Source organism: Megascapheus bottae, chromosome 7 (genome assembly GCF_031878675.1).
Source record: "Megascapheus bottae isolate mThoBot1 chromosome 7, mThoBot2.hap1, whole genome shotgun sequence".
Taxonomy (NCBI): Eukaryota; Metazoa; Chordata; class Mammalia; order Rodentia; family Geomyidae; genus Megascapheus; species Megascapheus bottae.
Genome location: NC_143515.1, coordinates 1,099,577 through 1,111,973, shown reverse-complemented (window position 1 = coordinate 1,111,973; position 12,397 = coordinate 1,099,577). Strand labels below are relative to the sequence as shown.

The 12,397-nt window shown below is 39.3% G+C and overlaps 1 protein-coding gene across 9 annotated transcripts in view; it reads left to right on the top strand.

Moving 5' to 3' along the window:
* Lims1 (LIM zinc finger domain containing 1) overlaps window positions 1–11,330 on the top strand; it is a 122,618-nt gene extending 111,288 nt beyond the window's left edge. For 6 of the 9 annotated variants that reach the window (XM_090336277.1, XM_090336278.1, XM_090336279.1 and 3 more), the window contains 3 exons: window positions 1,613–1,661; window positions 4,769–4,844; window positions 5,019–5,166. In XM_090336277.1, the coding sequence (XP_090192403.1) occupies window positions 1,613–1,661; window positions 4,769–4,844; window positions 5,019–5,166 (273 nt within the window). Of the gene's footprint in view, window positions 1–1,612; window positions 1,662–4,768; window positions 4,845–5,018; window positions 5,167–7,656 lie in introns of those variants that run through there. The other 3 variants (XM_090336276.1, XM_090336274.1, XM_090336273.1) reach the window with 2 other exon arrangements.
* Window positions 11,331–12,397: the final 1,067 nt, after the last annotated feature.

Below are 12,397 nucleotides of genomic sequence, written 5' to 3'. Positions count from 1 at the left end.
AGGTGGTAGAGCTCTAGCTTTGAGAAAAGTCCAAGGACAGTGCTCAGGCCCTAAGTTCAAGCTCCATGACTGGCAAAAAAAAAAAAAGAAAGAAAAAAATATTTTGGAAAATGCATGTTGTTCTACAAAGTCTTATTTCTAGAGTTTTATTTGAGAAATTTAAATGAAGAAAAATTAATCATTTTCAACACTTGCTTCATTCTTGTGTTTGATTTTGCTATATAGAAACACACCCTTAAGCTAGTCTCTGGTTACTCAAGTCTGAAATCCTAGCTATTCAGGAGGCTCTGAGACTAAGGACTGAGTTTCAAAGCAAGCCTGGGCAGAGAAGGCCACAAGACCCTTTATCTCCAATTAACCAGCAGAAAACCAGAAGTGGAGCTATGGCTCAAAGTACTAGAGCACTAGCCTTGAGCAAGAATTTAGGAACAGGGGCCGGGAGTTTGGTCTAGTGGTTAAAGTGCTTGCCTAGCATGCATGAAGACCCGGGTTCAATTCCTCGGTACCACATACATAGAAAAAAGCTGGAAGTGGTGCTGAGGCTCAAGTGGTAGAGCTCTAGCCTTGAGAAAACCCAAGGACAGTACTCAGGCCCTGAGCTCACAAAGAAAAGAGAAAACACACCCTTATATACATATGTGAAAGTATATGTATATATACAAAAGCACATTTTTTAGGGATTAGCATTTTATGATATAGTCATCAATGTTCCTTATTTCTAACTACTTCAGTGTACATTACCAAGGTTTACAGAAGCCTCTTAGATAACCCTAGTTATACCTACCAATAAAATACTTCATTCTTTTTATGCCAGTTTTTGTTTGTTTTGTCAGTTGTGGGACTTGAGCTCTAGGCCAGGGCACTGTCCCTGAGTTCTTCAGCTCAAGGCTACCTCCCTTCCTCTTGAGCCACAGCGCTCTTTCTCTATGCCAGTTTTTTTACTTGGCCCTTGTTCTTCAAGCATGTTGTTGTTTTGGTGTGCTGTTTTTTCCTACTATGAAACTGGAGTTGGTCTAGGGTTGTCCTATTTCTTTAGTTTCCTCAAGTCCTAAACATTTCTAGTGTTTTTCATGGATTGCTTTTCCCTGGTGTTCATGTACTGATTCTTAACCATTTGTTTGAGGCAGGAACTTGTTTCTTGGCAGGAACACTGAGCAAGATCCCTCCTCTGTATTTATCCCTTCCTGACTGTATTTGCCCTGCATATTATGTTCATTTGTTGACTGTATTTCCATTTTCCCTTGGGTATAGTAAGTAAAGTAGACATCACTTTATTACTGTGTGAATAGCCTGTTCTTCATCGTATCTGCCCTAAATGTAGTGTGTGCTCTGAGTGAAGATTATAGTTTTGGGCTTTGTCACTCAGCCCTCATCACTTTGCTTGAGCAAAAGCCTGTCCATTTCTTCTACTGTAGGTCTTCATTTATCCATTTCTTACCATTTGCAGTTATAAAGACCTATATTATTTTTTCTACAAATTTTCATCTAGGAAGAGCTTTTAAAACAATGAATAACAAATTATTTAAGTGCTAGAACTGAAATTACATTGAATGTTGGACGTTTAAAACTTAATTCTGATGCATCTTTTACTATTTTTTTTTTCAATTCTCAGCTATTTGGTGATGTTTGCTTCCACTGCAACCGTGTCATAGAAGGTGATGGTAAGTATCTCTGGGTTTTAGCCAAACATCTGTAGGCCTTAACCAAGTTTGTTTTTGTTGTTGTTGTCTGTTTTTGTTGGTTGTGGGCTTTGACTCTGGGCCTAGGCACTGTCCCTGAGCTCTTCAGCTCAAGGCTACCACGCTACCATGCTAACACTTGAGCCAAGTGCCACTTCTGGTTTTGTTTTTTGCTAGTCCTGGCCTTGAGCCCAGGGCCTGAGCACCATCCTTGGATTTTATCCAGGCCAGAGCTCTACCACTTGATCCACAGCACCATTTCTGGCTTTTTGCTGTGTATGTGGTACTGAGGAATCGAACCCGGGTCTTTGTGCATGCCAAGCAAGCACTCTACCACTAGGCCAAATTCCTGGCTCCCACTTCTGATTTTCTAGTGGTTAATTGAAGATAAAAGTCTTAGGGTCTTTAGTTCCCTGGCTGGCTTTGAACAGAGATCTTCAGATCTCAGCCTCTTGCGTAGCTAGGATTATAGGCATGAGCCACCGCCCCCAGCTAACCAGGTCCATTTTTTTATACAAAATCACTCTGATGTGAAAAAGGTTGATGGTTGCTGTTATTTGGAATGTAACTCACAATCAGTTATTCCCTCCCCACCTTTGGCATATTTACCTGGTAATCTTCAGCAGTGAATACAAACTAAGGGATTAATGGCTTATTAGTGATAGTAATTCAGGCCACTGCCACAGTTTTGCTGGCCCAGCAGCTGTGAGAGCTGTTTTCCATGGACCCTGGGATCTGTTTGTATTTCCAGTTTCTGGTACAAGGTTTATCTGGTAGTTAGGAAGCACTTTAACTCTGCATACCCTAAAGCCTGACAGTTTCTGCCAACCTTACTGGGATTTACCATTCTTGTGTGGATTAGGCAGGGCAGATTGACTGCATCAGAGAGGAAGCAGCTGTGTTTGCTAATAGTCACAAGCACAATCTGGCAGAGACTTCCTGACACAAGTTTTAAACAATCCTGTTTTCAGCATGCTTCATAGTTATCAGCAGACATCACTTAACTCAGGAAATACTTTATGAAACACATATGCACTTTGTGAAATGTTGGCTCAGGAAAACAACTTTTGGTGTCATTGAAAATAAAGCTTGGGCCAGGAGTAAAGCCTAATGATAGAGTACTCACCTAGCATGCACAAAAACCTGGGTTCGATTCCTAGGTACTACCATATACAGAAAAATCCTGAAGTGATGCTGTGGCTTAAGTGACAGAGTGCTAGCCTTGAGCAAAAATGTATAAAGACAATGCCCAGGCAGTGAGTTCATAGCCCTAGGACTGGAAAAAAAAAAAAAAAGGAGGAGGAGGAGGAGGAGAAGCAGCAACAGCAGCAACTTAACTTTGAGACAGTTGTAATTGCCAGGTGAAAGAAGCCATCAAAGAATGTACTTTCAGCTGGGCGTGGTGGCTCATGCCTATAATACTAGCTACTCAGGAGGCTGAGATCTAAGGATCAAGGTTCAAAGCCAGCCCGGGAACAAAAGGACCTGGGATTCTCATCTCCAATTAACCTCTAGCTCAAGGGCAGGGTGAAGGGAGCTGAAGAGCTTAGGGACAAACACTCAGGCTCAGGGTAGGATGGTAGCCTTGAATTGAAGAGCTCAGGGACTGCACCCAGGCTGCCCCATGACCCAAAAGAACAAAGCTACTTTCTTATTGCCAACTTCGGCCAAAAGGTTCCTAAGGCAAATAATTTAAAATGTGAGTTTTTTTTTCCAGTCCTAGGCTTGAACTCAGGGCCTGGCCATTACCTCTGAGCTTCCTTTGCTCAAGGCCAGTACTCTTACCAGTTGAGCCACAGTGTTACTTCCAGCTTTTTATGCTTATGTGGTACTGAGAAATGGAACCCAGGGCTTCATGCATGCTAGGCAAGTACTCCACCACTAAGCCACATTCCTAGCCCTAGTATGTGGATTCTTAAAAACTGTCTCTCAATTGTATTTTTTGAGTCAGCAGTGCAAGGGACAGAAGCAACTTGTTTACTAGTCTACTAGCCCTATAAGCAAGGTTTATTTGTTGCTGTACTGTCTACAGGATGGAAGGTGCTGAATCTCTGGTGTCACAGTTTCTTAAGAAACTAGGGCTGGGAACGTGGCTTAGTGGTAGAGTGCTTGCCTAGTATACGTGAAGCCCTGAGTTCCATTCCTCAGTATCACATAAACAGAAAAAGCCAGAAGTAGTGCTATGGCTCAAGTGGTAGAGTGCTAACCTTGAGCAAAAGAAGCTCAGGGACAGTGCCCAGGCTCTGAGTTCAAGCCTAGGACTGCAAGAAGGCGGGGCGGGGGTGGAGAGAAAGAAAAAGAAATGGTAAAAATTAATTATAAAAATGGAAAAAGATCTTCCCTAATTGAAGTCTATAGTCCTGGAAGACTTTAGGTGCTTGATTTGTACGATCTTTTCATTGTGAAAAAAATCATAATTAATAAACGGATTCAAATCCTTTAATTGTATTGAGCTCTTAGCTAGTGGTTCTTTTGTAAGAAAAGAATGCCTGAAGGGTTGGGAATGGTAGAGTGCTTCGTACCAGGCATAAAGCCCTGGGTTCAATTCCTGAGTACCACATAAACAGAAAAAGCTGTAAGTGTCGCTGTGGCCCAAGTGGTAGAGTGTGCTAGCCTTGAGCAAAAGAAGCTCAGGGATAGCGCCCAGGCCCTGAGTACAAGACCTAGGACTGCCCCTCCTGAAGAGAGGTTTTTTTTTTTTTTTTTTTTTTTTTTTATTGTAATTAGTAAAAGGGTTACATGATATTTGCCAGATAGAAGGTGCATTAATTCACGTACATTGATACCCTTTCACATGTCTTGGTACCCGTTTCCCTCCCCCGAGAGGTTTGTTTTTGTTGGTGTGAGAGTGTGTGTGTGTGTGTGTGTAGCATTGGGGTTTAAGCTTGGCACCATCCTTGCTCTGCAAGCCCAACAGTGAGCCACTTGAGCAGCTGCTCCATCCCTAGCCAAGAAAGAAGTTCTCAGGACCTCCTGTGGGAGCTATGTAGCAGCCTTCCTGTTTGGGGTTTCAAGTGGCGCTCCCTCTGCTCATTTTGTGCATTCTCCTATGTGATCGATCAGTGATGTTCCCTCCCTTTTCTCCCTAGTTGTCTCCGCCCTCAACAAGGCCTGGTGTGTTAGCTGCTTTGCCTGTTCCACCTGCAACACCAAACTAACACTCAAGTAAGTCCTCAGTCTGATACAGTACGACTCCAGCTGGAGAAACATATCCCTAATTTAAAAGAGAGTTAATTTCATTTCTTGTTTCTTTCACTTGTTTCACTTCTCCTGGAAGTGAAGGTTCTCCCTTTAACTGTTCCCTGTTGTTTCTTCTCTTCCTTCTTTGTTCACTCTAAGGGATAAGTTTGTTGAAATTGATCTAAAACCAGTCTGCAAACACTGTTATGAGAAAATGCCAGAAGAATTTAAGAGGCGACTTGCCAAACGGGAGAGAGAAGCAAAGGATAAGGACAAGCAGAAAAAGAAAAAGCCCGTCTGTTTGTAAACTTTTCTATCTTTTCTATCATCATTTTCACTACTTTCTTTTTTGGTTAGTCCTTTAGAATTTTTTTCCTTTTACTTTTTTTTTGTTTGCTTCTTTTATTTGGCATGCATTTGTGGCCAACAGAGACTGAAATAGTTGTCCTGTGTAGTTAGTCTTTTTGCTTAATTATTAAAACTGTAAAGCTTAGTTGCACACTTCATACTACCTTGTGGGCACGTCTCCATCTATGAACTAACTTTTTCTTGTAAATCACATTGTGGCACAGTTTCTCTTAAGAAGATTCCCAATCTCTTAAAGAGTAAAAGCTTTAATATATATATATATATATATATGTATGTATATGTATGTGTATATATATATATATTTTTTTCCGTATGGATATGCTGATCTTGGGGATTGAACTCAGGAATTGGTCACTGCCTTGTGTGCTCAAGGCTAGCATTCTACCACTTAAGGCACAGTTCCACTTCTAGCCTGCTAGTGGTTGACTGGAGGTAAGAGTCTCTGGATCTGCTTTGATCCAAAATTCTCAGATCTTAGTCCCTTGGGTAAGCTAGGATTAGAGGCATGAGCCACCAGAGCCCACCTACTTTCAATTTTGTCTGATAACTGCAGTTTAAAAAAAAAAATCCTAGGGGCCAGGAGTTTGGCCTACTGGTAGCGTGCTTGCCTAGCATGCACGAAGACCCGGGTTCAATTCCTCGGTACCACATACATAGAAAAAAGCCAGAAGTGGTGCTGAGGCTCAAGTGCTAGAGTTCTAGCCTTGAGAAAGTCCAAGGACAGTCCTCAGGCCCTGAGCTCAAGACCAGGACTGGCAAAAAAAGAAAAAAGAAAATCCTAGTTTTTGATTTCTTTGTCTAAAATCACTTAATTAAGAAGTTTATATTTGATGTTTTTAAAACAGCATGTGGACCGGGGGTTTGGCCTTGTGGTAGAGTGCTTGCCTACCATGCACGAAGGCCCAGGTTCAATATCTTGATACCACATACATAGAAAAGCTGGAAGTGGTGCTGAGGCTCAAGTGGCAGAGCGCTAGCTTTGAGAAAAAAGCCCAAGGACACTGCTCAGACCCCTGAGGTCAAACCCCAAGACTGGCAAAAAAAAAAATATATATATATATTATATATATATATATAATCATGTGTTCTAAGCTCTGTGTCCAATTCTATCAGCATATCTTGTGTCCATAAGGTACATAAGTGGTGTGGTGTATCATATCTATGTACTGCAGGTCTCATTTAATGATATACTTTACTGCTTGTGAATCATTTTCTTTCTGTCTTCACATTATGTATGACAGTTACAGGAAATATTTCAGTCCATCACATTGTGTTGAATTACTGGCATGATTCTTCACTTTTCTTTCAGTGTTACCATTGTGTTTCAAGTTGTAAAAATGTTTTCATGCCTGTGTTTCTTTTTGTAGAGAAATTAAAAGGCAAGTATGAACATACTAAATAGTCTTTGTAAAAGCAGGAAGCATTTGATTCACAAGTTGGAATGCAGCAATTGAATTGCCATCAGTTTCTCTATGAAAAGATAATGCCATTAAGTTTATTGTGAAAAACAATGTAAAGCAACTCTGTATGTGGTATTCTAAAGGCAGAAAAATGTTACTTTTCATTTATAATCATGTGGTTAGGAGTTAATTTTGTTATTGATATTATTCTTTAAAATTACCTCAAAGCATGTAGTCTAATTTAGTATACTTTCAGAATGCATTGAAGCTTATTTTGAAATTTCATCATGGATGACAGTGTGCCACTAGATCTGTTCTGCAAATGTTCCCTAAATATAATTTCACAGGAAATAAACAAGTTGTAGCTTGGGGACAACACTCAGGCCCAAAGTTCAAATCCCACAACCAAAAAAAAAGAAAGAAAGAGATGCAAATTATTTTGCATCCAATGAATAAAAGTGGTCACATTAAAAAAAAAAACAAAACTATTTGCCTTAAGGAAATTTAGTCTTTAAGATAGTCTCATGATTTTTTTTTTTGGGGGGGGGGTGGGTCATGGGGCTTGAACTGGGCCTCTACCACCCTATCCTTGAGCCAAGCCCCACTTCGCTTTTTCTAGAGGTTAATTGGAGATAAGAGTCTCAGGTCCTTTTGTACCCGGGCTGGCTTTGAGCCTTGATGCTCAGATCTCAGCCTCCTGAGTAGCTAGGATTACAGGGGTGAGCCACTGCAGCAGCTTCATTCTCAGGATATTTTAAAATGTGATTAACTTTATGTAAATAGTATTTACATTAAATTTCCTATTTAATTATCATGGAGGAAAACATATTACTGCAAAGGATCAATTGATACGAACATTTATTTTTCAGCTGACACCATGCAAAAATGCATTTACCAGAATAAAAGGATTAAGATTCTAATTGTAATTCTTTAGTCTTCATTTAGTTCATTGAAATTGCTTCATATTATTTGTATGTCTGTGTTGAATACATTTCCACTTCTTTTATATATATATTTGTTTTCCTTAGGAATAAATTTGTGGAGTTTGACATGAAGCCAGTCTGTAAGAAGTGCTATGAGAAATTTCCACTGGAGCTGAAGAAAAGACTTAAGAAACTAGCTGAGACCTTAGGAAGGAAATAATGTTATTTTTATTTCTGTTCTATGCAAAAATAATAGATACTCAATATTACTTGACTTGTTCCACCTGTATTTAAAGCTGTATCTCAAAGTGGTTGAGAAGGAAGAATGGTTTTCTTCATCTCATTAAACAGAAAAAAAAGTGTGATCATATTTAAAACATAAATGAAAACAAAACTTGCCTTTATGTACCAATATCAATGTAGACTATATAGAAAAATATGACTAAATGTTGAATTTTAATTTTACCCCCAAAATTAAGTATTTAATTTTTCAGAATTAAAAATTCACTTATGCATGACTCAGATTTAAAAACAAAAAAGTAAGATTATTTTACTTTGTATTCAAAAGAAAATTACCTCCCAGTGCTCTTAAAGATGATATAGGGAAGAAAAATAATAATGCATAACCATATTATGTTTATCAAATTAGTAGTTATGAAATGCATATACACATCACTAAGACTAGAAACAAGTATATTCAGAACTATTTTATGTTTTGTTAAATGCAATAGTTATGCTTAGTTTTCTATTTTTTCTCCTTTTGAACTTTCTTTGCACAATTACTTACACAGTAATTGTAACTAGCTAGAGTATCTTTTAAATTTCTGTGCAAAAACATATGCTGTATTTGAAAATACAGCACACTTTGCAATATTGGAAGAATGAAGTATTTTTTAGTGTAATGCAACATTTATGCTTCTAAGCTTGATGTCAAACATAGTATTCAAATAGGAAATGAAATTAAGTATGTAGCCAGGAAATAGTCATTTTTTGAAAGAGGATGTGTATGTATTCATCATACTGACTTTATAACTATGCTAATGGTTCATATATAGTGAAACTTGCCTTGCCTTATACAAACACATACTATATTCAGGAATTCTGGTCTCATATAATACCAGCTAAAAATAAGTGCATTAACTCAGATTTGGGAGAAAGGCCTTTTTAGGAATCCCATTGATAATTCTTGTCACATTATTATTAAAGGAGAGCAACGTTGAGGTTTCCCATTTCATAACTAATTGGATTTTATTTATCACCAGTAGAAAGTCTAAAAGATACTTTTGAGTTGGAAGGTTTTTTTTTTTTTTTTTTTTGATGGAACTGGGGATCACCTGTGCTAGAAAGGTGTTGTACCACTGAGCTACATTTTGGAGTACGTGTTACTCTTTTGTGGGTGTGAGGTACTGGGGCTTGAATTCAGGCCTTGAGCACTGTTCTTAGCTTTATTGCTCAAGGCTGATATTCTACCACTTGAGTGATACCTCTATTTCTTGCTTTTTTTTTTTTTTTTCCCAGTCCTGGGGCATGAACTCTCAGGGTCTTTCTTTTGCTCAAGGCAGAGGAGCCACACCACCACCTCCAGGTTTTTCTGTGTATGGGATACTGAGGAATCTAACCCAGGGCTTCATGCATGCTAGGCAAACACGCACTCTATTGCTGTACCACATTCCCAGAACCCTGGCTATTTTCCCTTTTTGTAGTTAACTGGGAATTAGGACGTCATGGATTGAGCAGGGTGCTGTGGCTCACTCCTGTATCCTAACCACTCAGGAAGCTGAGATCTGAGGCTTGCAGTTCAAAGCCAGCCCAGCACTAAAGAACAAGACTCATATCTCTAATCACAAGAAAATGGGAAGTGGAACTGTGGCTCAAGGGGTAGGGTGGTAGCCTTGAGCTAAAGAGCTCAGGGACAATGCCCAGGCCCAGAGTTTTAAGCCCCATGGCCTCCCCCCCCCCAAAAAAAAAAAAAAGAATCTCATGGACTTACCTGCCTAACCAGCCATGATCTTTAGATCTCTGCCTCCTTAGTAGCTAGGATTAGAGGTGTGAGCTACCCATGCCTGGCTTCATGTTGTCACTCCTATTTCATGTGTCATCCTAAAATATCTGTAAACTAAGTGTTGCTGCTAGTGAATCACTTGTTTTTAAGTTTTAAAATATATCATTGTGGTGCTGTGGCTCAACTGGTAGAGTTCTAGCCTTGAGAAAGCCCAAGGACAGTGCTCAGGCCCTGAGCTCAAAAGCCAGGACTGGCAAATAAATAATAAAATATATCACTAAGTGGAATATTCTTGTTCTTAACAATTTCTGACATATACTAGTTTGCCATAAAGAATATCTCAGGATGCTACTACTCTGCCACTAAATATCTATACATGAATTATTAAAAATTAATCATGTGCATTACAGAAGAAATACTGTTTCTGTTTTCAACCAATTTATTTTTTTAGTATTCTCCTGGAGTTAAAAAAATTACCATAAGTAGGCTGGGCGTAGTGGTTCACACCTGTAATCCTAGCTACTCAGGAGGCTGAGGTCTGAGGATTGGGGTTCAAAGCCAACCCGGCACTAAAATAAAAAACATGAGACTCTTATCTCATTAATCACTAGAAAAGGGAAGTGAAGTTGTGACTCAAGGGATAGGGTAGTAGCCTTGAGCTGAAGAGCTCAGGGACAGCGCCCAGACCTAGAGTTGATGCCTCATGACCCACCAAAAAAAAAACAACAAAAAAACCCAAAAAACCCATAATAGTATATAGTAGAAGGAGTATCAATGTACGAGAAGTAATGCACCTACTACTACCTGGCAAATGTAACTGTAACCCCTCTATACATTACCCCAACAGTTAAGAAAAGATAGTATGTAGTTTAAGATTGCATAATTTAAAACTTTTTAAATTTAGATTTGACAATTAGTAAAAATGTGTTCATTGTGCCTTTGCCAGCTAAGAATGACCAGCAATGGAAGCCTTGAAAATATTTATTAAACATTTATACTATGCATGAAGAGTCAAAATAGGGTAAAATTTGTAGTTTAGCATGTTGATGCTAAATTCTACATACCCTCATATTAAAAATATGGAGCAGAAAAGCAAGCCATCTTGTATAATCCTAATTACTTAAGAGAGTCAGGGTCTGGGTTTGACTGCCTTTGTTTACGGGTCATACATAACCAGTTATCTCCTATGGCCAGAGGTCCCACTGTTATTTTTGCTCAATCCTCTCTTAAAATATAAAATATTAACATACTAGAGTACATTAGTCTGGATATAATATTTCCTTGATAGGGTAGTATTGGAACCCTTTCATGTAAGGTAGGGGGAAGAAATTAAACAGGTTGAAGTAATAAATGGCAAGAAAAAAATGGTCTCGTTTATAGTGTTTTTCATGGGACTTCTCTAGCTACTGAGAAACTGAAGCCCAATAAGCACTTTGTTTCAAGATCTACAAGCCATCTAAAATAATTGCTTCTTACCAAATTCCTAATGCTCTCTTTTTCTTAACAAGCCTAATATAATCAGGAAAATAGATCATGTGCAAAGCCTTATTAACCCTGTACCTGAAATAAGAGGCTATTTTGCCTCTTCCATTTGTCAATATAGCCATTTCTAAGTTAAGGAAATTTTTGTGGTAGACTTACAGCATTCTTTCATTTTATTTTAGATTGTAAGCTTAATGGCAGTGAACTGTATCAATAATTACATATTTTTATATTAGCAACCATTGCATTATACTCCTGGTGCTTAATAAATGTTCATAATTATTATTAACAAGAAGCTGTTGTACTTCATTTCATTTGAGCAACATGTGAAAGTCCAAATATTTATGCAATATAATGTATGGAACATTTATGTATATGACTAGAAGAAAATGGCTTGGTTACTGTGTATACGCCAGGCCTTAACCTCATAGAATAGTGGAGGAATCTTGCTGCTGCTGAGTGTTTATGCTGGTGTGTGTGGATCTTCACACAGGATATGCATGCCTTAATACACAGTCCAGCTAGCTCTAAGCCATTGGGGACAGTGGGTTGGGACGATGCTCACTGCCAGAACACTTTTCTTCCAGTGTTTCAGTCTTCCTCTGGCCTTTTACCTACCTAGAATTCCCTATATGTAGAGATTCATGAGGCACTGTCTCAGTTGAGTCTTGTCTTTTTCTCCTCTGGGGAAGTGAGATGGGTCATTACACCTCTTTGTGGAAGATACCAGGATGGATTAAGTACAGAAGCTATACCTCTAGGAACCAGGGAGACTTCCTAGAGAAGCTTGTCAGAACAAGGAATAGAAGCCAGACAGACAGAGAAGGCAATTAGTGGTAGACCTCTTATGTCCTCTTGTATTTTCTCCACCACTATACAGGATAAAGTTGATAAGTTGACGTCCTTCACTATAACCTCCAACTGCCCTCACATCTCATACCCCAAAACCTTTCCTTTGTTTCTTGTCTAGCAATACCATCCTCCCCAGGCCATTCTCCTCACTCCTCAAGAAGCCCTCCGCTCACTTGTTACCCTTGCTTTGGCTCATGGAGACAAGATGAAGGACCCAGTCTCTCTCCACCGGCAGGCCCCAACCAGTCTTAGAGTCTGATTTCTTTCAATGTCCAGTGGCCTGTCAGACATGGTCAGCAACCTGCTTCTGGTTATAAACATACCTCTACTTCCGAGGCCATCCCCATTGGTGAATTGCAGGAATCAGTTCACTCCCCCACCACCCCATTGTCTGAATGCACTTGTCTCAGTGGTCTTGAGGCACATTGACAATCCTGACTTATGTTCTGCCAGAAAACCCCTGTCAGCTCAGGGGTTGCTAAGTGAGTGAGTGAGCAGTTTCTAGAAGTC